This window comes from Archocentrus centrarchus, chromosome 7 (assembly GCF_007364275.1).
Source record: "Archocentrus centrarchus isolate MPI-CPG fArcCen1 chromosome 7, fArcCen1, whole genome shotgun sequence".
NCBI lineage: Eukaryota > Metazoa > Chordata > Actinopteri > Cichliformes > Cichlidae > Archocentrus > Archocentrus centrarchus.
This window is the reverse complement of record NC_044352.1, coordinates 10,288,096-10,311,803: the sequence shown is the minus strand read 5'-3', so window position 1 is coordinate 10,311,803 and position 23,708 is coordinate 10,288,096. Positions and strand designations below refer to the sequence as shown.

The following is a 23,708-nucleotide window of genomic DNA, read 5'->3' as shown; positions in this document are numbered from 1 at the left end:
TACTGGCCCCATGCTCACCTGACCTAAATCCAATAGAACACCTCTGGGGCATTGTTTCGGTCCATCTGACATCACCAGGTTGCACCTCAGACTGTCCAGGACCTCAGTTATGTCCTGGTCCAAATCTGGGAGGAGATCCATTGTGTCATTAGGAGCATCCCTCAGTATTGTCATGCATGCATACAAGCATGTGGGGGCCACACAAACTACTATGTACCACTTTGAGTGGCTGCAATGACATTAGCCTGCCACATAATTTTTTTGGGGTGTCTTTGAATTCAGCCCACTGTAGGTTTGTAATATTAATTTCCATCAAACAATAGATTTTTTTTTCCCATTGAGATCTGATGTGTTTTCAAAGTGTTCCTTTAATTTTTTTGAGCATTGTGTATATATAAACATAGCCATTGTAATAACCCAGCCATGGTGGAGTACAAAGCCAGTGTAGTCCTAGAGTAAGCCCAGAGAAATGGGGAGAGTTGCATCAGGAAGGGTATCTGGGATAAAATCTTTGCCAAATCAAACTTGTGGACCACCAATAACAATTTCCATACCAGATTGGTAGAAATGGAAATCTTGTTACAACTTTTACTTCCTTTAGTTAGACAAGTTTGGTTGCCAAACATATTTTCTAGACAAAACAAGGCTAGACTCACCTTCAGCTGTGTTTACAATCTGATCACCACCAACAAAAGCCAGCTCCTCAGTGCAGTGCAGATAATACTTGAAGTCACATGGTCCGATCTTGCATTCTGATTGGTTCAAGGGACATTTTGCAGGCAATGGGGAGTGCTGTTTGGAGGCTTTTGACAATTCAGATGGGTATTTTACAGGTCATGACGCAACATGATTGATTGGTATATATTACCTGTGGCTGTACTATTCAGAGGCTGGATGGAAAGCTCTGGTGGGCCGCCAGTTGATGTTCACTGCTGTAGTGGCTACTAGAGAAACTGCAGTTCTTGGCACTTCTGTGTTGGCTTCATTTTTTCAGTCCCTGAGGTTCCAGCCTGTTCTTACACTTATGTTCACAAATAAATGCCAAAGCCCTAGCCTAACCCTAAATTCTACCTTAAAACCAAAACATAACCTTGAAACTGGACTTTGAAGGAGTCTCCCCATGACTACTGGGACAGGCTCCAGCCCAAAGTCCCTGCAACCCTGAATTGGATGGGTTCAATTTCCAGAGAGCTGCAACCCACAATTTGCTCATTCACAGCCATTTTTTAACAAGCGCACACACGTAGCAAATCCTTAAAATTCTTACAGCTGTCTTGTTTTTTTTTTTGTTTTTTTACAGAATAATAACTTCATCTTTGCCTTCATGAACTGTGTTTAGGGGAAATCCATCAATTATAGCTACAAAAAAATAACCTGAGCTATACTGTCCCAAACAGGACTGAAAACAATGTTAGCGCTCAGTACGTGCACCAAAATTTTGTTCTCCACTTAATGATTTTTAAAAGAGGAAAAACACAATTCGAGCACTTCAACGTGAGAAATAATGAGTCTGCATTTCCTAAACAATTCTAAACCTTTTATTTTTCTAACAAGAGTGAAAAGAAACAAAGGCAACAGTAAAATGAAAAGTTTATACACAAACTCACGACATCTGAGTGTCTGCAATATCAATAATAATAATAATAATAATATAATAATCATCTGAACCAAAGAACAAAATATATTGAGATAAAGTGAGTTACAGTGAAGTTAACCTTAATTTGCAAAGAGAACAAGGAAGGAAGGAATAAAACCGGGAGTGAAACGGATGGTTTTTAAAAAAAAAAAAAAAAAAGGCATCAAGGGGAAGGAGAGAAGGAAATGACAAAGCCAAGAGGTACATTTTGGGAAAGTAGCACCAAAAACATTAATGCCTGTTTTTAACACTTCCCAAAATTTACTTTATTTAAAATGCATGTCCCCTCAAAACAGCATCAAACAAGTTTCAAAAACAACTACAAAAAAATACAAGTGTAACCATGGTGCTGTTGTCTCAGATCAGTAGTCAAAATCCTCTACTGCAGCACAGCTTCAGGAGTCATGCCCAAACAACAGTCTAAAATAAACCCATAGCTTATCCAACTTCAACAAGTGAGCTCAAGTGAAGTGAAACTGCAAATGCCCGTCCTGAGACAGGCTTCGGTTGAACTACCTTTTAACACAGTTGGGATAACATAGTATACTGAAAGACCTCAAGAGACAACTCTAGACCAAAGACGCTCCTATTACGGTAAGTCTCACGTTGGTCCAACACAGTCTTATAATGTTCACAGGAAAAATGGATCCAGGGAAAGTGGAGAATAAAGTTTGCTTAAAACTGCAAGTCTGGGGAAAAAAATAAAAAATTTTGATGAGTGCGATACTGCGGTGTTATGGATGATACTGTGGAGTGTAGAAGAGTAACCACTCTTAGTGTCTGAATGCATAAAATGAGGGATGAAAAGGAAAAGTCGAGCACAGGGGAGGGGATGTCCTGCATCTTTCTATAACTTGACACAGTCTGCTGGCACAGAAAGACCCTGTCCCTTGAGTTCCTCGGGCTAATCGATTTAAACGGAGCTCCAGTGTTGACTGCATCACAATATCTGCCAAAAAGAATAAAAAAAAAAAAAAAAAAAAAAAAAAAAAAAAAAACGGTTAAGTTACTTATAGCATACATTTCCAGGTAAAAGAAAAAGTCTTATAGAAAAACAAAAAGGGATACGTTACCTCTGGATGGGTCTGGACAGGTACGTGAGGGGAGGAAGTGTGTCTGAAGGGGCAGGTTTTCTTTGTCTCTGAGGCATCCAGTGACCTTTGTCCTGTTCCTTCCCCACTGTCACCTCTGTGGCTCTTCCTCTTCCTTCTGGACTCCTTGGCTCTCCCGCGGCTCGTTCGTCTCTGCTCTTCAAGCTCAATCTGAGAGATGAAGAAAACATCAAAAATGCAGCATGAGAATAAAAATATACTCTGGAAATAATCTTGCAAAAACCCGCAGACTTTGAAGTTTAAAGTTATGTTTTTACTGGTGATATATGAGAAAATATTTTGAAACAGCACTGTAGCAAAACAATCTGAACACTTTTTAAGAGTCTCTTTAAAGATAATAAGATGCTTTAGCTCATGGAAATAAAACATGGGGAATTCATCAGTCTTGACAGTGACAGTACTGACACTGTTGTGATGAGTAGTAGTAGCCATACTGAGCTGTGTTTTAATGTGTGAGAAGACTTCATGGTTCAACTACACAATGCCCTTAGTTTCCACTATTACACCCCCCCCCCCCCCCCCCCCCCCCACACACACACACACACACACACACACACACACACACACACACACACACACACACACAAAGTTAACATGCCAGAAACACCACACCGTGTCATAAAGAACAGACCAGAGACTTCAACAGTAACATTATACAAGAGACCTGTTGGCCTATCGAGCTCTGCTGTCAAATGTTTTACTTGTATAATGTGTGACATACTGGAACAGAAACTAATTTAGCTGTAGGTCAACCATCATTGAGCTTATACTTTTTTTTTTTTTTTTTTACTGTTTACAAATTTTGAAAATTTGTTTAAAAAAAATGAATAAATCAATTTTAAAACTGAAAATCTGTCTGCAACACACTGAATACTCAGGACAACTTTCAGAAGAATTGGCCAACAAAATAAGAGAGGAGCAGTGAGTGACTTAAACATCAATCTAGATGAATAATTGAAACTATAAAGCCACTTTATTTTCCAGTACCTGTATGAGTGTGTGTAGTGTTTCTTTGGGTGGATCAGAGACAGCTAGCAGGACTCTGTGGATGGTATGCATCTGATCTAGGGAAACCTCCAGCAGATCTCCTTCCAGCTGCAGTTCCTCCAGCCGGGCCCTGGTGGCAGGGGAAAGCTCCACTACCCGGCCTTTTAGCAAAGGCAGCAAGGGCAGCAGGGACCCTACACCTGAAAAGAAGTCAGACACACAGTCAGTACTGATACAGTGCACAACTTGACTTTTGTTAAGTCAAAATTAACATGCTGTCTTACCTGTAACATTTGACTTCTTGCTGATGCCATTTTCACATCCAGCCTACCAAACAGTGAAACATGAACAGAACATTTTTAAGATTTTGCCCTGGTGAATGACTCAGATTGGGTTCAATATAAAAATGAGTTGGTATAAGGCATTTACCTGAGTGCCAGTGCTTTCCTCTGTGTTCTTTTTAGGTGAATTCTCCTCTGTTAAATCAATGACACCATCATCTCCTTCTCCTCCTTCTGAGTCTGATAAAACAATAACTGAACTCCCTTCTGTCTCCTTCTCACTCTTCTCCTTTTCTGGTTCATGATGGAGAGTCTCTTTGAGTTCTTGCAGCCTCTGAAGCACCTGTTGCACCTCAGGTGTCTCCAGTGCTTCCTTAGCTCGGCCTTGCCAGGTGATGGCTCTCTCTGTAAGACACTGCAAAGCTTCACCTTCAGGCAGACGCACAGGCAGCCTCTGCAGGGCTACAAGTAATGCCAGAATAGTTTCCAGGCGTGGGCGCCGTGATCGTTGGCACCGAGGACACAAGAAGCGCGAGTCCCAGTCCCACCAGCAAAGGGGGTTAATTGGTGGTCCCGAAGAGGGCAGCAGGGAGGGGAAAGGAACACAGCCACCATGGAACCAGTCCTTACAGAGATGGCAGCGTAACTGAGGAGCACGAGGCTGCTCAGAGCACAAGCACACTGACTGAGGAGGAGTGCGGTTATTGTTGCCATTCTCTTTTACAGAGTTCTTAGAGAGGCTGCACATGTCCGTCTCCATGGCATCATCCCAACTCCCATTCTCCTTGTCCTCCTTAGAACTTGAAATGTTCAGTCCAGATTTACACATGTTTGCCTTCTGTAACCTTAATAAGGCCTCCTTTTCCTGGTGTTCCCCTTCTTTGAAAGCCATCACCTACAGACAGAACATATAAATAGATTTTTTATTAGTTTAGCATTAAAAAAAAAAAAAAAAAAATAGGAGCATCCATGGAGATGGAAATTTACCTTTGAAAAATTAAATAATAAAAAAAAAAGGCATACTCACAATAGCTGCAGGGTCCCTCAAGTCCTGAGCAGAGAGCCCCAGAGTGTTGGTATCAGAGTCATCCAAAGGATCATCCACCGGCCCTGTCTGATCTCGTCTCTCTCTCCTTTTTGCACATGGACATAATACCTGCAGGGGAACGCTGGAGTTTAATTAATGCTTTCATGGAGGTCACAGTGCATCACAAAAAATAAATTAATTGGTACAACCTCAAGAATTTCCCATTTCCTTCAAAATTACCAGGGCTATAAACAAGCATCTATTTAGATATTCATTTGTTGGGCAGGTATTCTGCTTTCAGATTTTGGGATTCAGATATCCACTCTTTTGCTTTAACATTACCATCTCCGTGTTTTCCATCTGTGCCTGTCAGTCAGTTACTGGAATTCCAGATGTCAAAAAACACAGTATGGAGCAGCTCTAAAAATCACCTCTAGTAGACTGTGCTGACTGCTCTTCTTCAGGAACGTCTTGCTGGCCTTGTCTCTCCATGAGTGTGCACTGGCTACCTGCAGTTCCAGCTGCCTCAGCTCTTCCATAAAGACTGGCAAGTCTCTGCCAATGGCTACCAGGCCCTCTAGGTCATCCAGACATGGGTAATGCTCCCCATTCTACAACAACATACACACAATTACAGGTATTTCAGGTTGGAGGGGAAAAAAAATAAAATAAGCGAGATATATGTTCTCTCTTTTTTCTACCTGAATTTCCTCCAAGTCTGTTACCCAGGCCCGAGCTCGGGTAAGACACCCCTGTAGAGCCAAAATGTTGGGCAGTGTGACTGGAATAAGCTGGGCCTCGTTTACTATTGCCTCCAGGGTGGAGAGAGGGTGCTTTTGCCTGGAAAAGCAAAATGAAAAACTATGATCAATAGAACAGACAGAAACTTGAAATGATGACAGCCACCATGGCAGGTGAAGTAAATTTTAAGGTTTGAATCGCCTGTCTTACCGTTGTTCTAGGCAGATCTGTGCTTTCTCCTCCCAGCGCTCTGCAATTGTGAGTAACTCCTGAAGCTCTGCCATGGCTGTCTCCACAGACACACTTTGGGGCACATTGCAGCCTGCTTCCATCAGGTTCCTCAACACATCCAGTGTCACTTCCTGCCTCTCTCCTCCTTCTGTCCCAAGGGTGCGCCTCACCTCTGCCAACCAATGGCCCTGTTCCTTCAGGCCCTGCAGTAAATTACACTCTGGAACCAGAACAGGCATCTTGGCACCTTCCTCCAAAAATGTTTGCAACTGCTCAGCAGGTGGAGAGTCCTTCCTCCAGTCCTTGTCATTGACCAATACTTGAGCTCGGCTCTGGAAATCCTCCACTGTCTGCAGAACCGACTGAAAAATTGAAGGGTACTGGGGTCAGCCTCAAGTCACTTAGAAAGACTTAATCAGAGACCCATTACAAGAAATTTCCTTCAGACCGCAGTCACACAGGTTCAAAGACCAGTTGGTGACCTCCCAGAATCACCGATCACTAAGGAAAAATATGTATTCCGAAAGTGATTGGCGAGTGGATGCAAGAGATTGCTGGATGTCACTAGGTGAAACTGGTCGCAAAGAGGGTGCCGCACCAAAAACATCCCTGCTCATGGCTGCTTTGGTCGGTAGCAGTCACCGTAGTTTGGATGAAAACACTGACTTGTCTGGAGACACGACATTTGCTTTTCAAGCTGTGGTGAAACTGAAAAGTTTTTGTCTCCCATTACCTTCTAAATTGTGCCTTACTCTGAACATATCTCAAAAGGTACAACCTTGACGGTGAACAGAATGAGTTTCCACTTGTATCGCACTTTTTACAGTTTCACTACTGCTTGGTGAGTAGTTTGCAAGTGCAGCACCATATACCAGTTTCACCTATTCCCTTGTGACCGGTGGTTACAGATGGTTGCTGACAAGGCTCTAGGCCTGTGTGACTTAATTGTAAATAACATGAATTTGGAAAGAATATGATAAAAACACAAGATTATTTCTTCTGTGTGACATGTAATTCTCACCAGCACCCCCTCCAACTGGTTCATTACACAGGGCAGGTTTTGCATAGTCTCAACCAAGGACTTCAGCTCATCCAAAGTCATCCTGCTTTCACTAAAAAAAAAACCAAAAGAAAAAAAATATGTGAGTGCATATAACCAAACGGTTAGTGCAAAAGTTAAGTTTGCATTCCATCTTACCTAGGTGTTGTTGCTGAATTATTCAGGAGCTCTGTACTTTTCTGTTGGCAGTGCACTATGTCTTTAAGAACAGTGTTGAGTTTTCTGAGGAGCTCATTGTCAGGAAACTTTTTTTCTGCTGCTTCCATCTTCAGCATCTCCAGGTAGTCAATTTCTGCAATTCAATGGGCCTTTGGTGTTAGCACCTTCCTTTGAAATGGCTGTTTTACTAAAATAAAGTCAGAAACTTCAAGGTTTTATGGGTATATACCTATTTTGTTTCCCTCTTCCTGCTCAAGTGCCTCTTTTACTCTGTTGGCCCAGGAATCAAAGGACTCTGACCGAACCTTTAGTCGATGTAACATGGCTAGTAACTCATCCAGGGTGTATCTATACCTGCAGAGTGAAGCAATAACAGAAAACACAATATAAAATGTAAATATTGCATTAGAACCCCCCCACCCACACACTGTATTTATATTATGGCAATTGTATTTACAACAAAGCACACAGGCAAACAAAAACAACTGGTGAATACCTGAGGTAGAGTTTTTCAGTGGGGCAGTTGCACAGATCCTGAGTGTGATAGAGACAGACCAGACGCTCGGGACAGTTTGAGCAGGCCAGAGCAGAAAGGAAGCATGTGGTCTTACATTTATCACATTGTCTCTCATCATCAGGCAGCAGTTCAAAAGCCTCACGCTCTGCTTCAGTAATGCCCTGCAAGAAAAAACAAGTTTTCCCAAATTATCAAGTGAACATTACATAATCATCATTACATAAACATTACATAATTACTCAACTGAAGTATTTATTACTTAAACACGTGAATAAAATTAATGACTGCCTCTGTATCTCACCCTTTCCATCAGACCCTTTCGGAGCTTCCTCTCCTCCTGAACGATTATGAACATCTCCCGATGTGTAGCTGCAGCCAGGTTAAGGTCTAGCTTCTCTGGGCTAGCAGCCATTTTACAAGTGAGCTCCTCATGGGAGAACACACAATACCTCCTAAGACGTCTGTAGTGCTCAATACAGGAACGACCAGCAGGCAGCTGAAAGGGAGAGAGAAAAGTTACACTGATTATGATGTATTGAAAATTACTGCCAGCCACCAGTGCTACCCCTCAGCCTCCTGGCAATAGAATCTTTAGGTGGCACAAATCCCCTAGAAGCACAGATCCTAGAACATATAATTACCAGATCTTAGTAGAGCTTGATGGGGTGCATGAGAGCCTTAGTCACTTGAAATGCTAAAAATCATAATAAATATAAACCACTGAGAATACTGTCACTTTTTGTGATTGGCATTATTATGGTAAGAACTAAATCATCCAAGATTTTTAGTAGCATCTATGGAATGAATTTAAACAAGCTAGGTGACATTGTTCTCCAGTTATCATGTTCACACAAAGGTGAAAGCTGGCCACCCGCCCATGATGATGATGATACCCAACCAGCCTTTTTAGGCTGAGGGGTAAAAAACAACAATGTGAAGTGACAAGTTGGGACAGTGTAAACAGACATACCCAATCTGCAGTGCAGAAGTTGACTGCTTCCGCAAAGTTATATCCCTGATTGAAGCCACTGTGGTAGGCTCGGGGGAAGGTAATGACAAACTCTCCAGCACACTGATTGGTGCGCACAACCTGACAATCAGAAACACGACAATCAATTTAAAAATAAACAAGCATATTTCTATTGTGTGTACACTGCTCCCCAGACTGGGGTCTTGGGCAGTGCATACATTGCACATATAAGCAAGTGTTTATTTGTGAACCACAATGGGATTTAACAATTAAAAAATACAGTTTACATGTTTTTCCTCTGAAAATCATTATCGTGCCAAGCTAGTGACAAATAACTGAACAATGTAACCAGTGCTTCTCCAGTGCAGCCTCTGTGAAATCAGTGAAGTGGAACATAAACAAGCTAAAAGGTCTGGTTAGAATGGCCCAGCCAATTGACAGTAGGAGTATCGACAATTATATGTTGTTCTCATTAGTCAGCACCGGCAATACTATGGCAATAGTATGTTAAACTACTGATTTGTTATTAATATACAAAAGCAGCTGTCGTTTCTGAGATGCCAGGATGCCACCCACCACTGCAGCCCCCACAGTTTGCTCTGTGACAGGAAGATGTAAACAAGCAAGGTGGAAGACAGCTGCTCGAACTAGAGCCATTCTGCAGTACTTTGAATTAGAAATTGTGCAGCTGTATGCCCGCTGTAACCACTCAACCAGAGCAATACATAACCACATTCTGCATGGGTGCGTGGATGTTAACGTGTTGCTGCTAGTGGTGCCAACGTTACCCACACTTGGCTGATAACTGATAATCTGGCATTGGGTATGTGCAATGTTATGCATAATTTGATTAGTAAAAAGCATTATTAATGATTTCAAGTGTCTCTTAACTGCACATGCATTATTATAATAGTTTGTATGTTCAAAGTTTAACCTCAGCCATTAGATTGTGATCATGTCTGAGTTTGTTTCAAAATAAGAGCAAAGGGATTGTCTACTCATTGATGGCACCACTCTCTCAGATGCAGGAGAAAAAAATACATACATGGCCATTAATATACCTGTGAAGCCTACTCAAGTAAACTCCCATGTGTAGGAAATACTGGTTTGTGTGATCTGATGTGACACTGACCGGGACACCATGAGCCATGAGGATATTGGGGTTCATGATGGTGACCAGCTGATGCAGGAGGTCAGGCTGGAACTCAAACAGCTCTGGCGTCAGCTTCTTCATAACTTCCTCAAGTCGCTCAGCTGCCATAGAAGGAACACCATACCAAGTCTTGGGTTCACCCCTAGAGATGACAGATACATGGGGAGTGAGCAGCAGAGGGGGCAAAGTTACAGTCGCCTTCCCTAAAAACACATGACATACAGTCTCCACATTAAAAAGCTTCCTCCCCACATGCAACAAGCATGCTGTACCAGTGCAGGTAGTTGATGGAGTAGCTCCAGTGATCCTCAATGTGCCAGCAGAAGGCTGAGAACACCATGCCCACGTAGAGCCATGGCACCTTCATCCCAGAAATGTCTCCATTAATATGGCACAGGAGTGACTGCTCGAGCACAGGCATCACATTCAAGTTCCACCCACAGCGAGCATATTCCTGACCAACCAAAAAAAACAAAACAAAACAAAACAAAACGTTATGACAAACTATGATTTTGAACAAGTTTGGAAATAAACGGTTACTAATTAATGACTGCAGTCAGATTGGCAACATTTAGCATTTTAAATGCTGCCATTCACTGGAGTCAGTTTCTCCAATGGAATAAACTGCTGTATTTCTTTGTCAAATGAAACATTTATTGAATTAAATATTGATAAACATTTATATTCTTAATTTTTTTTTTTGCACTCTGAGCCAAAAGTAAAATGAAAAGAAGCCGTCTGAATAAACAACTTTTAACTGTGACAAATTGTAATGGACATTTTTTGATATAATAGTTGAAAGAAAACAAATAAGAGGGAAAGTAATCTGTAAATTTAGTCCAAAATGCAAATAAGTGTTGCACTGTACATTTACATGGAAGGCGTAGCATGTGCAGCAGCAGCTTTGATGTGCTGTGCCTTCACCATAGGTCACCAGTATTTTTAATTTAAGCATCTGTTGTACATTTAGCTGAAATCAGCTGAAAAGTCTTCTGCACACAGATTTAGCTGCAGTTTTACTTTTGAAACTTAATAAAGGATGTTTGTAATTGTTTTTACATTTTCTCTACAATTTTATTCTCATACCCACTTAATGCAGGTATACAGTTTCCACTGAATTAGGCAGGGATCAGTTTCATATCACAAACAATTCTGCATTTACACTCCATTTAAAACCTACTTCTTTGGGGGTTTTTTTGTTCCAGCTGACGGCATTTTCAACATTTAATCTAAAGCAGGATACTGCAATCATCACTCAAACAAAGACTGTAAATGAAAAACTGAGCTTAGAAAATAAAAACAATGCACGTACCTCCTCTTCCTTTGTGAGCTTCCTCTTGCCATTGTTCACTGGGAAGCCACTACCAAACTCTTTGGAGTGTATGTCTGCTCCATATTCAACAGTCACATCTTCCTCAATACTACTTACTAATCTCCAGAATTCTCTTTCTACAAGCTCAGTGGGGACCATCTACACAGGCAAAAAAAACCATAAAGGCTAGAGATTAGTTTCTCTCCATTTTCAGCACTAAAGGAAGAGTTGCGATTCATAATGAAAAGGAAATCATGTACTCACATGGACAGGCATGTTGAAGTAATCTGCTTTAAAAGTGTCTGCCATTTCCCCAAAACTCTGCAGTGTGTACTCCCGTGTCGCTTGCTCAAAACCAAAAGCTTCTGTAGGTTTCTTACACTCCTAAAAAACCCCAAAATAAAATAAATCAGTTAAAAAAAAATAAACAATCAATTTGAAAAGTGCAACCTAGATGAGTGTTAGCATGCTTTTAAACATTACGTACTTCTGCCACACACTTAGGGCATCGCCAGTTGCCTTTGGGAGGATCAGCAAGGGGGGGTAGTAGACAGTAAGTGTGGTAGTTGTCATCACAGCCGTCACACAGCATTAGTTTGTCATCATCATCTCCCCGACCACACATCCGACACACAAAAGAATCCACCTTTGAAAGCGAGTGATTAAAGTAGTATTAATTACAGGGCTTGGAGCCAAATGTTGCCAACTTTTAGCTGAAAATCTGAAAAACATTCCTGGGAACCAAAATAGTCATTCTGCCAAAAATGATAAAGAATACTTCGTCTACTTTGTTTACAGTTCTGAAGACTCATTTCACGTCTAATGTAGTTAGATATTACATTTATGACAATTTTAACTGGCACAATGGTGTATCATTCACTCTACTTACACACTGAGGATTGCTGAGGTTGCGTCTAAGCCGCATGGTCATTTTGGTGCAAGGTCCATCTGCATCATCTTCCTCCTCTTTATGTCGTTTCCCATTCTCCTCCACCGGTTCTTCTTTCTTCACTGCCATCTTTACTGTAACACTAGGAGGAGGAAGTTGTGGGCCGGATGAGCTCCCATCACTCTGTCTCTCTTGGGGGTCTAGTGGCTCTGATTTGACTGGGATATCAGTTGAAGGAGGTGGCATGTTGTCCTTAACAGTAACCGTTTGAGGCAACTCATCTAAAAAGAGGAGGTAGTAATGCTCAGAGTCAGAGGTGGCCATTTATCAGACAGTAAAATTTATACTTTGCAGGGCTCCAAGATGACTGGATAATTATAACATAGCAAAGAATAAGTTTTACAACACTCCCAATTATTTAACCAATCAAATATTAATTGGTGAGATGCAGTTTTGTACCCATATTTCATTACTAGTGCCAAGATATACAAGCTAAAATGTATGGGTCTGACAAAAGCTGTTGTATCAACATTGTGGTTATGCCACTTACCTTTCTTCCTGATGCCTTTGTCCCTTGCCACCAGTCCAAGTCCCATCATCTTAGGTCCTGCACCATAGATCTGCAACTTCTTCAGTTCTGGGTTCTTCTCTATGTCTTCCTCTGTTGGTTCAGGCTGTGGACAGAAGATAAAATTTAACAAAGCAGAAAGCATAAAACAGACAGCAGCTACTCCTCAAAGCACAAAGAGCAAGCAGAACACACAGTTAAAACATGAGAGCATAGCAATGCATCACAGGAAGGGATTATGCTAGGTTAGAAAGTAAGGAAAAGTTATCCTACACCACAGTGAAAGCTTAAAGGTTAAGACCCATCACCATCACACACAATCACCAGCAGATGCAACCATACAGTTAAGTGGAGGGCATTGGTTAGGATTTTAAGTTGTGTCACCTATTTAATCAGGCTGATATTTAGTTTACAATTTGGGTAAGAACACAAAAATAAAAATCAATAAACAAACATACGAGTAGATTTAGGCTGCCATTCACAACGTTAAAAAGGTAAATGGATTTTGAAAAACAATGCTCGCCAAAGGCAGGAAATGTGTATTTCCTTATCTAACAAGTGAGCTTCTGCATTTCAGACAAAGTTTTATACACATTTATCCCAGATAAGCAGTCTTAGCTTTTAAAATTGTGCTAGAACATACTGATAACAGATTTTATTTAGGTATCCATTCCTATGAGATGTTTTAATCTACCTATATATACATACCTACCCACTTAAATATATACATAATTTTTGGGGGGTGGGGGGCATTAATTGGTTAAAAATATACATACTGAGTTAACACCTTTTTAAACAGACATACACTTCTAGAACAGTGACATCATTTGCAGTCTGCAAACTGTACACAAAGCATGCATGACCAGCAATGTTGACAAAACCATAGCAGGCCCTAATGACACTCGTCAGTAGAATTAAAAGCACACAAAATCATTTTCTTTTTTTGACAAATCTGCATTTCTTGTTTAGAACAGCCATCCCAAACATAACTTGTTCTCATAACATTCATTTAAGATGTCCTCAGAGTCAGTTTAGCCCTAATCATGGAGGGATTTGGTGAAAGTACCCCCCGCCCCCCAAAAAAACAAAAACACTTTTTGTACACAGGTGTGCACCAAGAAACCAGTTACACCACATTCAATTCACAGCCTGTCTTCCAACAAGACAGTTCATGTTTGCATATCATACCAATACTGCTAGTACCAATCACAGCACAAAAACTGTACATAAATACCAAAGCACCAAAACTCAACATGACTATTTCTTTGCATAAGAAGACTTTACAAGAAAACTGTTTAAAACGTAATCAAAAAGGATTAAGAAACTTTTCAACCTGTATGCAGCTGCACTCCCTTCAACTGGCAAATGTAACTTTGGCTATATGTTTGGCATGTATGTTCTATATTGTCCTTGCACGTAATGCAAGCAACTTTTCCAGCCAGCCAACCCCTCGGGAGTGAAAGCAGCAGACATCAAAGCAGATGAAAAGGGCTCGACGTTGTGGAGCAATCACTCTTTGATCCAAGGCCTGTACTACAAAGCAGGGTTTGGGCTTAAGGTTCAAATATGGGTGTTCAGTGTTAATGAGTGGGTTTATCACATCAGTTTGTGTAGGTATTTGCCTATGGAGAGGGGTTTTCAACCACCACAAACGTGCTCCTGTGGAGTCCTCCAAAATCCCAACTACACAATGATCAATGTAGTTAATGCTGTGGGTTGGTCAAATTCTGATTGGCTGACAAGTGAGCCAGAAGAGGGAAGGGAGCAACAGTGGAGTTCACCAGGAATGGGAGAAGTGCAAAAAAGAAAGGAAAAACCAAGGATTAAGGAGAAGAAAAAAAAAAAAAAAAGTATGCAAAATTCTTTGTTTTCAAACACTCAGTTTTGCTTCATCCCTTTCTATGCTGCAACTTTGCTCTTCTCTGCCGCTGACTCACGGACAAACAAGAGTAGCCCACAGACCAGTTGTACTGCATATTTTTGACACTGTCCCATCTGACAACAGATGTTCTCTTGGGCAGTCCAAAACTCCCCACAGACTGCCAATGGATTTCCCACGCACTACCACCACTGAACTTTAATAATTTCCCCATTTGTGTGTTTCTATTGCTATGATAAGTTATGCCACCAACCCAACCTGCACCAGAGCAGGTTGGGTTCAAAATAAGATCAACATGCACAAAAACCACCACCTAGTGACTAATCGATTAGGTTTTAAACAGGTTTTGAAAGCATCTATAGTTTAAAGCACTGCCTGAAGTCTTTCCTTGATGCGGACCACTAAGAAATACTGTTGGAGTAAATTTATTCCTAGCTCCCCCCCTCCTGTTGGCTGTAAGCAAATATACACATACAAATAATTTTAGATTTTATACAAACCTTAATATATTGATATTCTAAACAACTGACTTAACCTTTGTAAACTGTGAGTAAACCCACTTACTGGTCCAAATTATGGTTTTATGTTTGTTTTTTTCACTTGCTCTGAGAGCATTTAAGAACACATGGGCTATTAGCATTTGATTACACACCAAGAATAGGCTGCTTACATTTCAGCAAAACATTTAATTATCACTACACTTATCACAACAATGGGCATGTGATAAGGGCAGTGATACAGATAAGTCTAACTGACAGTGTCTTACTTAAAGCGCATTAACATTAAACATTAACACGTTTGGCATAGTGTGCATTATGTGTTTAGCCTCCCTTTCTAAAAATATGTCACTCTGTTGCCAGTAGACCTATCAATGTTTGCAATCATGTGCTATAAACACTAAACAGAAAAACATTGGCTCAACTTATCGAGTTGACAGCCACCTTCATGTGACTGTTCAGCGTAACTGCCAATAGGGTTAAGTGAAGCCAAATAAAGCAAAGATATACTGGATATGCTTCGTAGTACAGGCCTCCTGATCTCACCACACAGACTGCTACAATACTATGTTCAGAGTGGGACTAATTTAATGTTTGGGTGCATTAAGAATCCAATATTTCACTTTCTACTGTCAAACTATAGGGCTTGGTCAGTGAAACCCTATTAAACCGAGCTGGTTCTTCAGTGTGAGTGCACTCAAAAGAGAACGCATGAAGTCAACACTTAACTGCTGTAATGAGTAGGGAGCAAGTCAACACAGTATAAGTGCAAAGGCACACAGACATCCCAGCAACAAAGCATCACAAGCCAAGTACTACCACATAGAAAGAGCATGAGTGAAAGAGAGAAGGCTAGAGAGCACAACAGCCCAAAAACTAGATGAGAAAAATAAATGGGGTTGTCAATTATAAATAAAGTCAAAGTTCTGTCAAATGTCTATACTGAACTGTGTCAGTTAGGACCTTGGAAGAATAATTCTCAAGAACAGCAGCACTCTCATATTCAAAACCCAATTCCCATTTATTTTTACTCTAATGTAATGCCTAAAAACATACTGATAGGATTATAAAACACCTTCGTCTGAGATGAGACTGCATGGTCTCATTTTTAATAATAGACCTAGAGCAAGTTTATGATCAAAGTGCTTAAATAAGAAAAGAAGAAAGAAGCCAGGGAAGTCTCTCTCTGCATTCATTGCAACTCTTCCATAATGGAGATTTAACAACAGAAGGCTTTTTGTGGCAACTGTCCTGTGACCATGTTATGAGCTGGCACCCCACACTGATAAGGGATATGATTGCATGTTAATGAAAATGTTTTAGTGGTTAATTCAAATAAATAAAACAAACAAACAAAAAAAAAAAACAAAAAAAAAAAAATCAAACAGACAGACAACTTCAAAAGGGGGTATGGTGTTCTAGGAAAAGAGTGGGGACGTAAAGGGAGCTCATATGCTCAAGAGGCAGTACCGCAGAGATGAGTTGAGAGCCAGTGGTGAGAGGATGGGGGGCCAGATCCTCTGGACCCTGCAAAGGGAGACAATAACAGCAACAATAAACTAAGACAAGAGGAAAACAGAAGATGAAAAAGGAAGGGAGAGAGCCTGGAGAGAACAGCCAGTAGTTGTAGGGAAACAAAACCAGTCGGACACATTATGAGTCAAAGGTCACATCTTATGTAGGATGTACCAAACAGATCTAGTAGGAACTGTTGAGGATCGCTGTTTTTGCTGACAGGTTTGTTTTCATGCACGATATTTGGCTTCTTTATAGGTTATCTACTGGCCGTTAAATCGAATACATCTATAAACTGAATGTAGAGCTGAGGGAGATAAATGTTTAGAAACAGACTTAAACAATATTGTTTGTATCGATAGTGTGGTATTATTTTACATGAAGCCTTTCTTAAAGCTGTGCCAGTGCACCCTCCAACTTGTGCTCACTCTCAAAGTTCTCCTACAGCATGTAGGCAAAATCTGAAGGTATGCGTTTACTCAAAAAAACAAAATGTACACGACAAGTCAACCAAGTATGCAGACTTGTATAAACAATATGTTAACTAATTTCAAAGCTACAAGTCTGCACTGCCATTAAACAGACTTTTTTTTTTTTTTTTTTTTAATGGCAGTAAACAACATTAGCAGGTTGCTTTGTGTGAACTTTAACATGTTAGTGTTGATCTGAACTTACCCAACACCAATGTAACATACAAACTGAGGCAACAACACACAAATGACTCATGTTTTGTAAAGCAAAACAGCTGTTTTTGGTCAGTGGAGTCTAGGAGCTTCACTTTCTTGTACCCTTAAACCGATATTGATTTCTTTTACGTGGCTAAAATTAATTTTGCCATCGACCGTGTCCACAGCCATTATTGTCTTTAGTTCATGTTCTTGTCTGTTTGGTGGTGTGACGATTGAACGTAACATTGTCACTCTCACAAACTCACTTCAATGAACTGAATTGTCTAATAAGTGAATAATTAGTGAAATGTTGCATGAAAATTGCAGCACGTGGTTGCATTTTATATTTAACAGCCTGGTAATAAAAATGCTTTTGATGTCTTGCCTGTTGCTTTTGTAGAATAGAAGCATATCGCTTTCAGTCAAAAAATCTGAGATATGATTTTTGGGCAATAATCACCAAGCCCTAGTTTGAACATGTGCTCAAAACTGGAAATGTTCAAATCCTGGTACACTGTTGTGTAAAAGCTAAAAGAAAATCATGCACTGAAACAGGTATAAAGCACATTCCTGGGCAGTAATTATTGCGTCAATCATCTTGTGATGTCTTCACATTGATTTTCAAGAAACTTTTGTTCTCAAACCTAAATATGCAAAATAAAAGATGTAGTTCAGCACAATAAATGAAGAAAACCAAACTCTATGGGCAGTCATGCTGCATCTAAGAAGAAGCAGATGTGAATGTAGCCTGGTCCAAAAGTTGGCCTGTGCATTAGTAAAATGAATGACCAAAAAAAAAAAAAAAAAAAGTAAAATAAACTGTGTTTAGTTAAGTGATTGGAAAAGTGCAAGAAACAGAGCAGAGAATAACATAATCCATGGCCCAAAGAGGAGTGACAGCAGAGGAAAGCAAAGCAGCGTGATAGGATGGAGATTAAGCAACCTGTGATGCCATCTGAGTGCACTCATTTTCCAGGTACTAGACTGTAACTGACTCACACAGGTACATAAAGGACTTAGAAACAGTCAGTAACATGAGAGCATGGTCCACCCAAGATTTTCAAACACTTGCTGTGTAGATTGTTTGCCTGCAGTGATGTAAACATTGTCATTTATTTGGTTGATGATCAAGCAGTGGAAAGTGAACTTCATGTTAAGATGCACAAGAGCCAGACATCTCCCTCCAATTGCTGTTCATTCTAGGCTGTCAAACAATAAAAATGTGCGCATATCCATTGTACATTTAGGCTTAAAATGTTGTAACGGGAGGACGAAAATCAGAGAAAATGGTTCATTTTGTTGCATAATTTAAGTCCTGCTAGAAATCATTGCTGATAAAGTCAATGCTTTAGGTTGTTTAGGTTGAAGTTGTCAATCTGTATACTTATTCTGTGTGTATATTACTAGTAACTGTAACCAATAGTGGTTGTACGGTTGCTTATTTTCGGCCATAACACATTTACAAGTGAAAATTTTTTTTTAATCACAGAAGTCACATTTTCCTGGTTAAATAATATAAATAGTCCCATTAAGACCACCTGAAAGCTACATGAATATCAGGTGGTCAAATTGATGCACCAGTTAAAACTGACACCGTTAAAACCATGTTGCTGATGGTGGTTTTAACGGTGCTGAAACACACTGCAGATGAACCAGACCAACACAAATTTTGCATAGCTTTATAAACAACTCATTTTTTTTTGTGGTGGATAGCTTTTCTAGGACAGACTTTGAGGCAGCAAGCACACTTGGAAATTCAACAAATGACATTTAAGTAACCAAAGTACATATCAGTACAGGGTTACTGGTCACAGAGGTATGCAAATATACTGAATGAGCTTTAAGGACTGGTACTCTCACTCACATCAGGTTGGCAGCGGTTTGCTCTGCGTCCATAACTGCTCATTTTGGATGGCTGTACTGACTGTCGCAGGGGAATGGAGTGAGGCTTGTACTCTTTATCCACATCTTCACCGTCATAGTGCTTTGGCTTGCAGTGCTAGTAACAGTGATTTTTTTTTTTTAAAGTGGGGGGAAGAAAAAAAAAAATGAAAGTTTACATGAAAACATGTCCAAATATACTAGAGATGAAGTAGAAAAGTAACACTTACTACGAAGAGGATGCTCTTCACAGATGGTGAAACTCAATTTGATAGCTGTCTATTCACTGCTCAACCAAAAGGACCATGAGACCAGACTGTGTGGAGTATTACCTGCAGGCTGGCACCAGACTGGAACATTTCATAGGGGTAGACAATCCTCTCATAGTGCGAGCGCAGCAGAGAACCAATGTTCTTGCCTGGAGGGTAGCCAAGCCTCTGAGCAATACGAGCCCAGCGCCGCTCCTTACAAACCATCTCAAAACCTCCTTCATCTGTCACAATCTTTAAGAGAAATACATTTTTACCCATACTTTTAGTATATTCGAGTTGATGACTAAAAAAAAAAATATCTATTTTAAGATGCATTTTGAGTAAAAATTAATTCATACTCACCTTTGATAGGCTGAAAAGATCAAGAATGCGCCTTTCAATGTGTGGGATCTTTAAAGAAGATCCCTGGATCTCCCAAAATCTGGCAATGCGGTCCAAATAATTAAGCTTCACTCTTGTCTCCGCCTAAAAAGATTCACAAGGAAATGCCACAATTACTGTAATCTATTCAATCCCAAATAAATTATCTGCCAAAATTAAGAAAAAAAAAAAGGGAGAGGGGGGTGGGGGGGGGGGGGACTCACCTCCAACTCGTTAAGCCTCTGAATACGAGGTGTGAAGTGGAAGTTATCCAGCTCTACTGAAAATGGAGGTTGCCAGTCCTATTTGGTAGGAAAGATATTAAATTAAACATGTATGCCTATGCTAAATTAAACTTGTGCAATATCTTCATCAGTGAAGACTTCTACTATTCCTAGGAGGTAGGAAAAACAACAATAGAAAATGGGAGATGAAGGCTTAATGAAACAGTGAGCCTATTTTGGGCTTAACCCTGGTTTAATGGCTTTTGGGCTCAAGAACTTGGCACAGCTTTAACCAGAAAGGATGATTAAGGCTCTTCACTCAAGAGTTAGTGACGTTTAAGCTGTCTATAATGAAAGGCCTGCCTCCACTCTTATCAATTCTTAAGAAATTATAAAACAAACAAAAAAAAACCACACTGCATCGTGGGTAATTTGACTAGCACTTAGAAAAGCTCCTATTTGTCTAACTCTCTAACAAGATGTAAGCCTAAATAAGAGAAGCAAACTGGATTTAGGGAACATAAACCCAACTAAAAATAAGTTAAAACCTTTGTTTTAAGCAGTATGTATAAATGTATTTCCCTTCATGCTGTAGCTGAGTTTCCAACATCAAGGAACTCAAAGGTGGAAATTCAAATTACAAAGAAAAACTCTACAACACAACCCAAGTACAAGCAAGTATTTACTGGTGGAGGTCGAATTTTGCAGATCCCAGACTTCTCTGCAATTGGACGTATCTTGGCGATATAGCCCAAAGGATCCTGAAACTCTTCCCATGACGGCTCAAATACTGGACACTCCGGAGGAGGTACAAACTCTTCCCCTTCCATTGCCCTGACAATAGGGAAATTGACAAGTCAAACAAGCTAATAAGCACTAGCCTATTTACTAATGTGCATGGCAGTAATAAAATGCTTTTTCAGATGCTGTATTATGTACACAAGTTTGGACACAACAGATACCACAGGACACTCCAGAGTCAAGTACAGGCACAAAGTTATATATCAGCATCAACATAACATTTGCAGACATACCAAATATTTAATTAAATGTTCCCATTGACTGAAAAAAGGAATAAGTGGGTGGACTAGTGGAGTCAGTTTTATTAAGGTATTGAGCACTGTGCAGTTTCCTTTTCAACTTGCACTAACACATCTTGCCAAATCATCACTTCCTTATTCTACTTTCAGGTTTGCATATAAATAGACATGTGATGATCAGCTCCTTGTTTGACATGCTCTAGTCTTAACAGTTCATAGATTTGTTAATAAGATACATCATCCTGAGAAATCTGAGGATGATGTTTTTTTTTTATGCCCTTGAAGTGGTCCTTGTTAAAAACCCCTCCCCCATCATCAGACAACAAAACAAATACCATGGTCTGGTAGATGAAGGGGTAGTTAGGAAAGGTTTTAAGTTATCCTTTATCATCTGATGTACACACGAATAATCAGATTAGCTAACATACAAACGATTTCTGTATGAAAATGAGCAACAAACACTGTTGTGTACGTTTTCATTACATTTGTGTACCAGCCTGTAATTAATTTTGATCTAGTGCCTTAGTTTTGCAAAGCACGTCAAAATTCAAAGAAAAAAAAAAACTTGATGCTGGGACTTCAGTAACATATTTCCCATCCATCTAATCTCACACGGCTCTTAAGAAAAACAATGGCGTGGAGGCCATGAACCCGAGGTACAGAAGGCCTTGGAGCCATCACTACTCATAAGTGGGCTGGACTAGGTTACTAAATATGATAACCAATACATTTCCCCCATTGCAGAAGCCAAAGAATTATGTATAAATATCACTACTAAATAATATATATAGTTATCAGCTTACAGCTGTTAGCTTTTAGCTACTAATCTTGACATAACTGGCGTTTAAACGAGCCTTACCTTCAACCAGAAGCGTAACAACAGAAATTAAGAAACAGAAAACGCCCCCAGTTCCGTTTTTTATAGTGGGTTAGCTGTGTGTCATTCATTTATAATCTTCTCTCACCCACGAACTCTATTTGTGTCTATTGTCCAGCTATCAGAGGCGATAACGCAGCTTATGGCTAACGCTAGCACCGAGGCCTGCACTTTTTTCCTCAGCTCCGTCCCATCGCCACCCACAGCGGTAGATAACTAGCCTTAGTGAGCTAACTGGGTGGCTGAGGAAACTAACAAACCAGCTAACCTACATACTGACACTCAAGTCGACGCCAACAAGCAGCTAGTGAACATTAATCGCATAAATGCAAGTTAATATGCAATTATTTGTTGATCTGATTACACTACAACATCTCGCTCCATTCCCGTGACTGACCCGAAGACACCTCGATGTCCCGGGGTATGATAGGGACTGTGGCCGCTCTCCTTCCTCTGTTGTTGTGATGACTGGTGGGTTAGCTAACGATGGCCAGCTGTGCTCGGTCCAGTTGGCTAGCTACCGCTGCTAGCAAAGTTGACCGTTTTTTGTTTTTTTTTTAAAGCTTCAGCTCTCCATATACTCCGATCTGTCAAAGACACGGGCTCAAAACATGGATGGCTGGTGTTCGTTTAATACTAAACAAGAGTCTCAAACTTTATCAATTATGTCGTTATCAGTCATTTTCCGAGCAACATCATTACTCTCTTCAGGCCATCCTATCTTTCTTGACGAGACGCCATCTTAGCTTTTTTCTCACGACCGAAGTACAACCTCAAATCTCTCACGTCTCTCACGTTTACTCCCTGAAAGTAGTACCCACGTAGGCAAAACACAAAGCATGTAATTGCTGCGCGACCGGTTGTGGAAGAAGTAGGTCAGAAGAAGGGAGGTGTCACTGTGTGTTTGAGGGGAAAAAAAGTTGACATCTGACGCCTGCGCTTCCGCAGCACAATAAAAGGTAACTGATAATTATCAGCACCATATTTGCCCTAGTCCGCTCTCGTCCTGTTAGTCTATGATAATATTAAACGTAAGCAGAACAACTATAAAACCGATCAAATTAATAATAAAAAAATAAAATTGGTCAGACTTTGATTAGCAATACAAGATCTTATGTGCATTTTACCATTAAGCAACAGCCTACAGTCATGTGAAAAAAAAAGTTTCCACGGGACACTATGGTAAAATGGACTGCATTTTAGTACTTTAATGCTCACTTTGAGAACTCAGTGCTTTCTTACTACAAGCCTTGCATTCACGTAGATATTCATACGAGCACATTTTTTCTATTCCTACTTGCTTTTTTGTCTAACACATGCACACACCCACATTCCAATGGATACTTTGACATCCAGACTAGAGCAGCCAAGGACTGAACCATGAGCCTTCTGACTAGTAGACAACCAACACCATCTCTTCAGCCTAAGTACACCCATGATTCAGTAACTTGTAGAACCACCTTTAGCAGCAATAACTTGAAGTAATTTTTTTTCTGTTTATGCACATCTCTCATAAGCTCCCGCCACACTATTCAGTCTGCTTGAGGTCTAGACTGGACCATTGCAACACCTTTATTATTTTCAGGCGTTCTTGGTGTGCTCGGGATTATTGTCCTGTTGCATGACCAAATTTCAGACAGGTGGCCTCACATTTGACTTTAGAATACTTTGGCATGCAGAGCAGTTCATGGTGACTCAATGACTGCAAGGTGCTCGGGTCCTGTGGCTGAAAAACAAGCCCAAATGGTCACCCTTCCACCATGAGGTGTGCCGATATACAGTCGTGCTATGCGTTATGGCCAAACATTTCTACTTTGGTCTCATCTGTCCAACAGACATTGCACCAGAAGTC

The 23,708-nt window shown here is 40.3% G+C and overlaps 1 protein-coding gene across 3 annotated transcripts; it reads right to left on the bottom strand.

Annotated features, from left to right (window-relative positions):
- Positions 1-1,560: 1,560 nt before the first annotated feature.
- On the bottom strand, positions 1,561-22,772 carry kdm5c (lysine demethylase 5C). Of its 3 annotated transcripts, none has more exons than XM_030733044.1 (29): positions 22,254-22,772; positions 20,626-20,773; positions 19,940-20,017; positions 19,698-19,820; positions 19,416-19,586; positions 19,067-19,201; positions 16,490-16,546; positions 12,626-12,749; positions 12,076-12,356; positions 11,674-11,832; positions 11,451-11,570; positions 11,187-11,345; positions 10,147-10,328; positions 9,854-10,016; positions 8,722-8,841; positions 8,053-8,247; positions 7,731-7,912; positions 7,464-7,588; positions 7,214-7,367; positions 7,037-7,127; positions 5,995-6,377; positions 5,745-5,883; positions 5,475-5,654; positions 5,044-5,172; positions 4,165-4,911; positions 4,020-4,062; positions 3,736-3,935; positions 2,710-2,898; positions 1,561-2,585 (listed from the first exon to the last, which is right to left on the bottom strand). In XM_030733044.1, the coding sequence occupies exons 2-29, from the start codon at positions 20,767-20,769 to the stop codon at positions 2,577-2,579; spliced, it is 4,782 nt and encodes a 1,593-aa protein (XP_030588904.1). In that variant the 5' UTR covers positions 20,770-20,773; positions 22,254-22,772; the 3' UTR covers positions 1,561-2,576. The 3 variants fall into 3 exon arrangements, with proteins under 3 accessions (XP_030588904.1, XP_030588905.1, XP_030588907.1); XM_030733045.1 differs by lacking the exon at positions 22,254-22,772 and adding an exon at positions 21,839-22,083; XM_030733047.1 differs by lacking the exon at positions 16,490-16,546.
- Between the last annotated feature and the right edge of the window lie 936 nt (positions 22,773-23,708).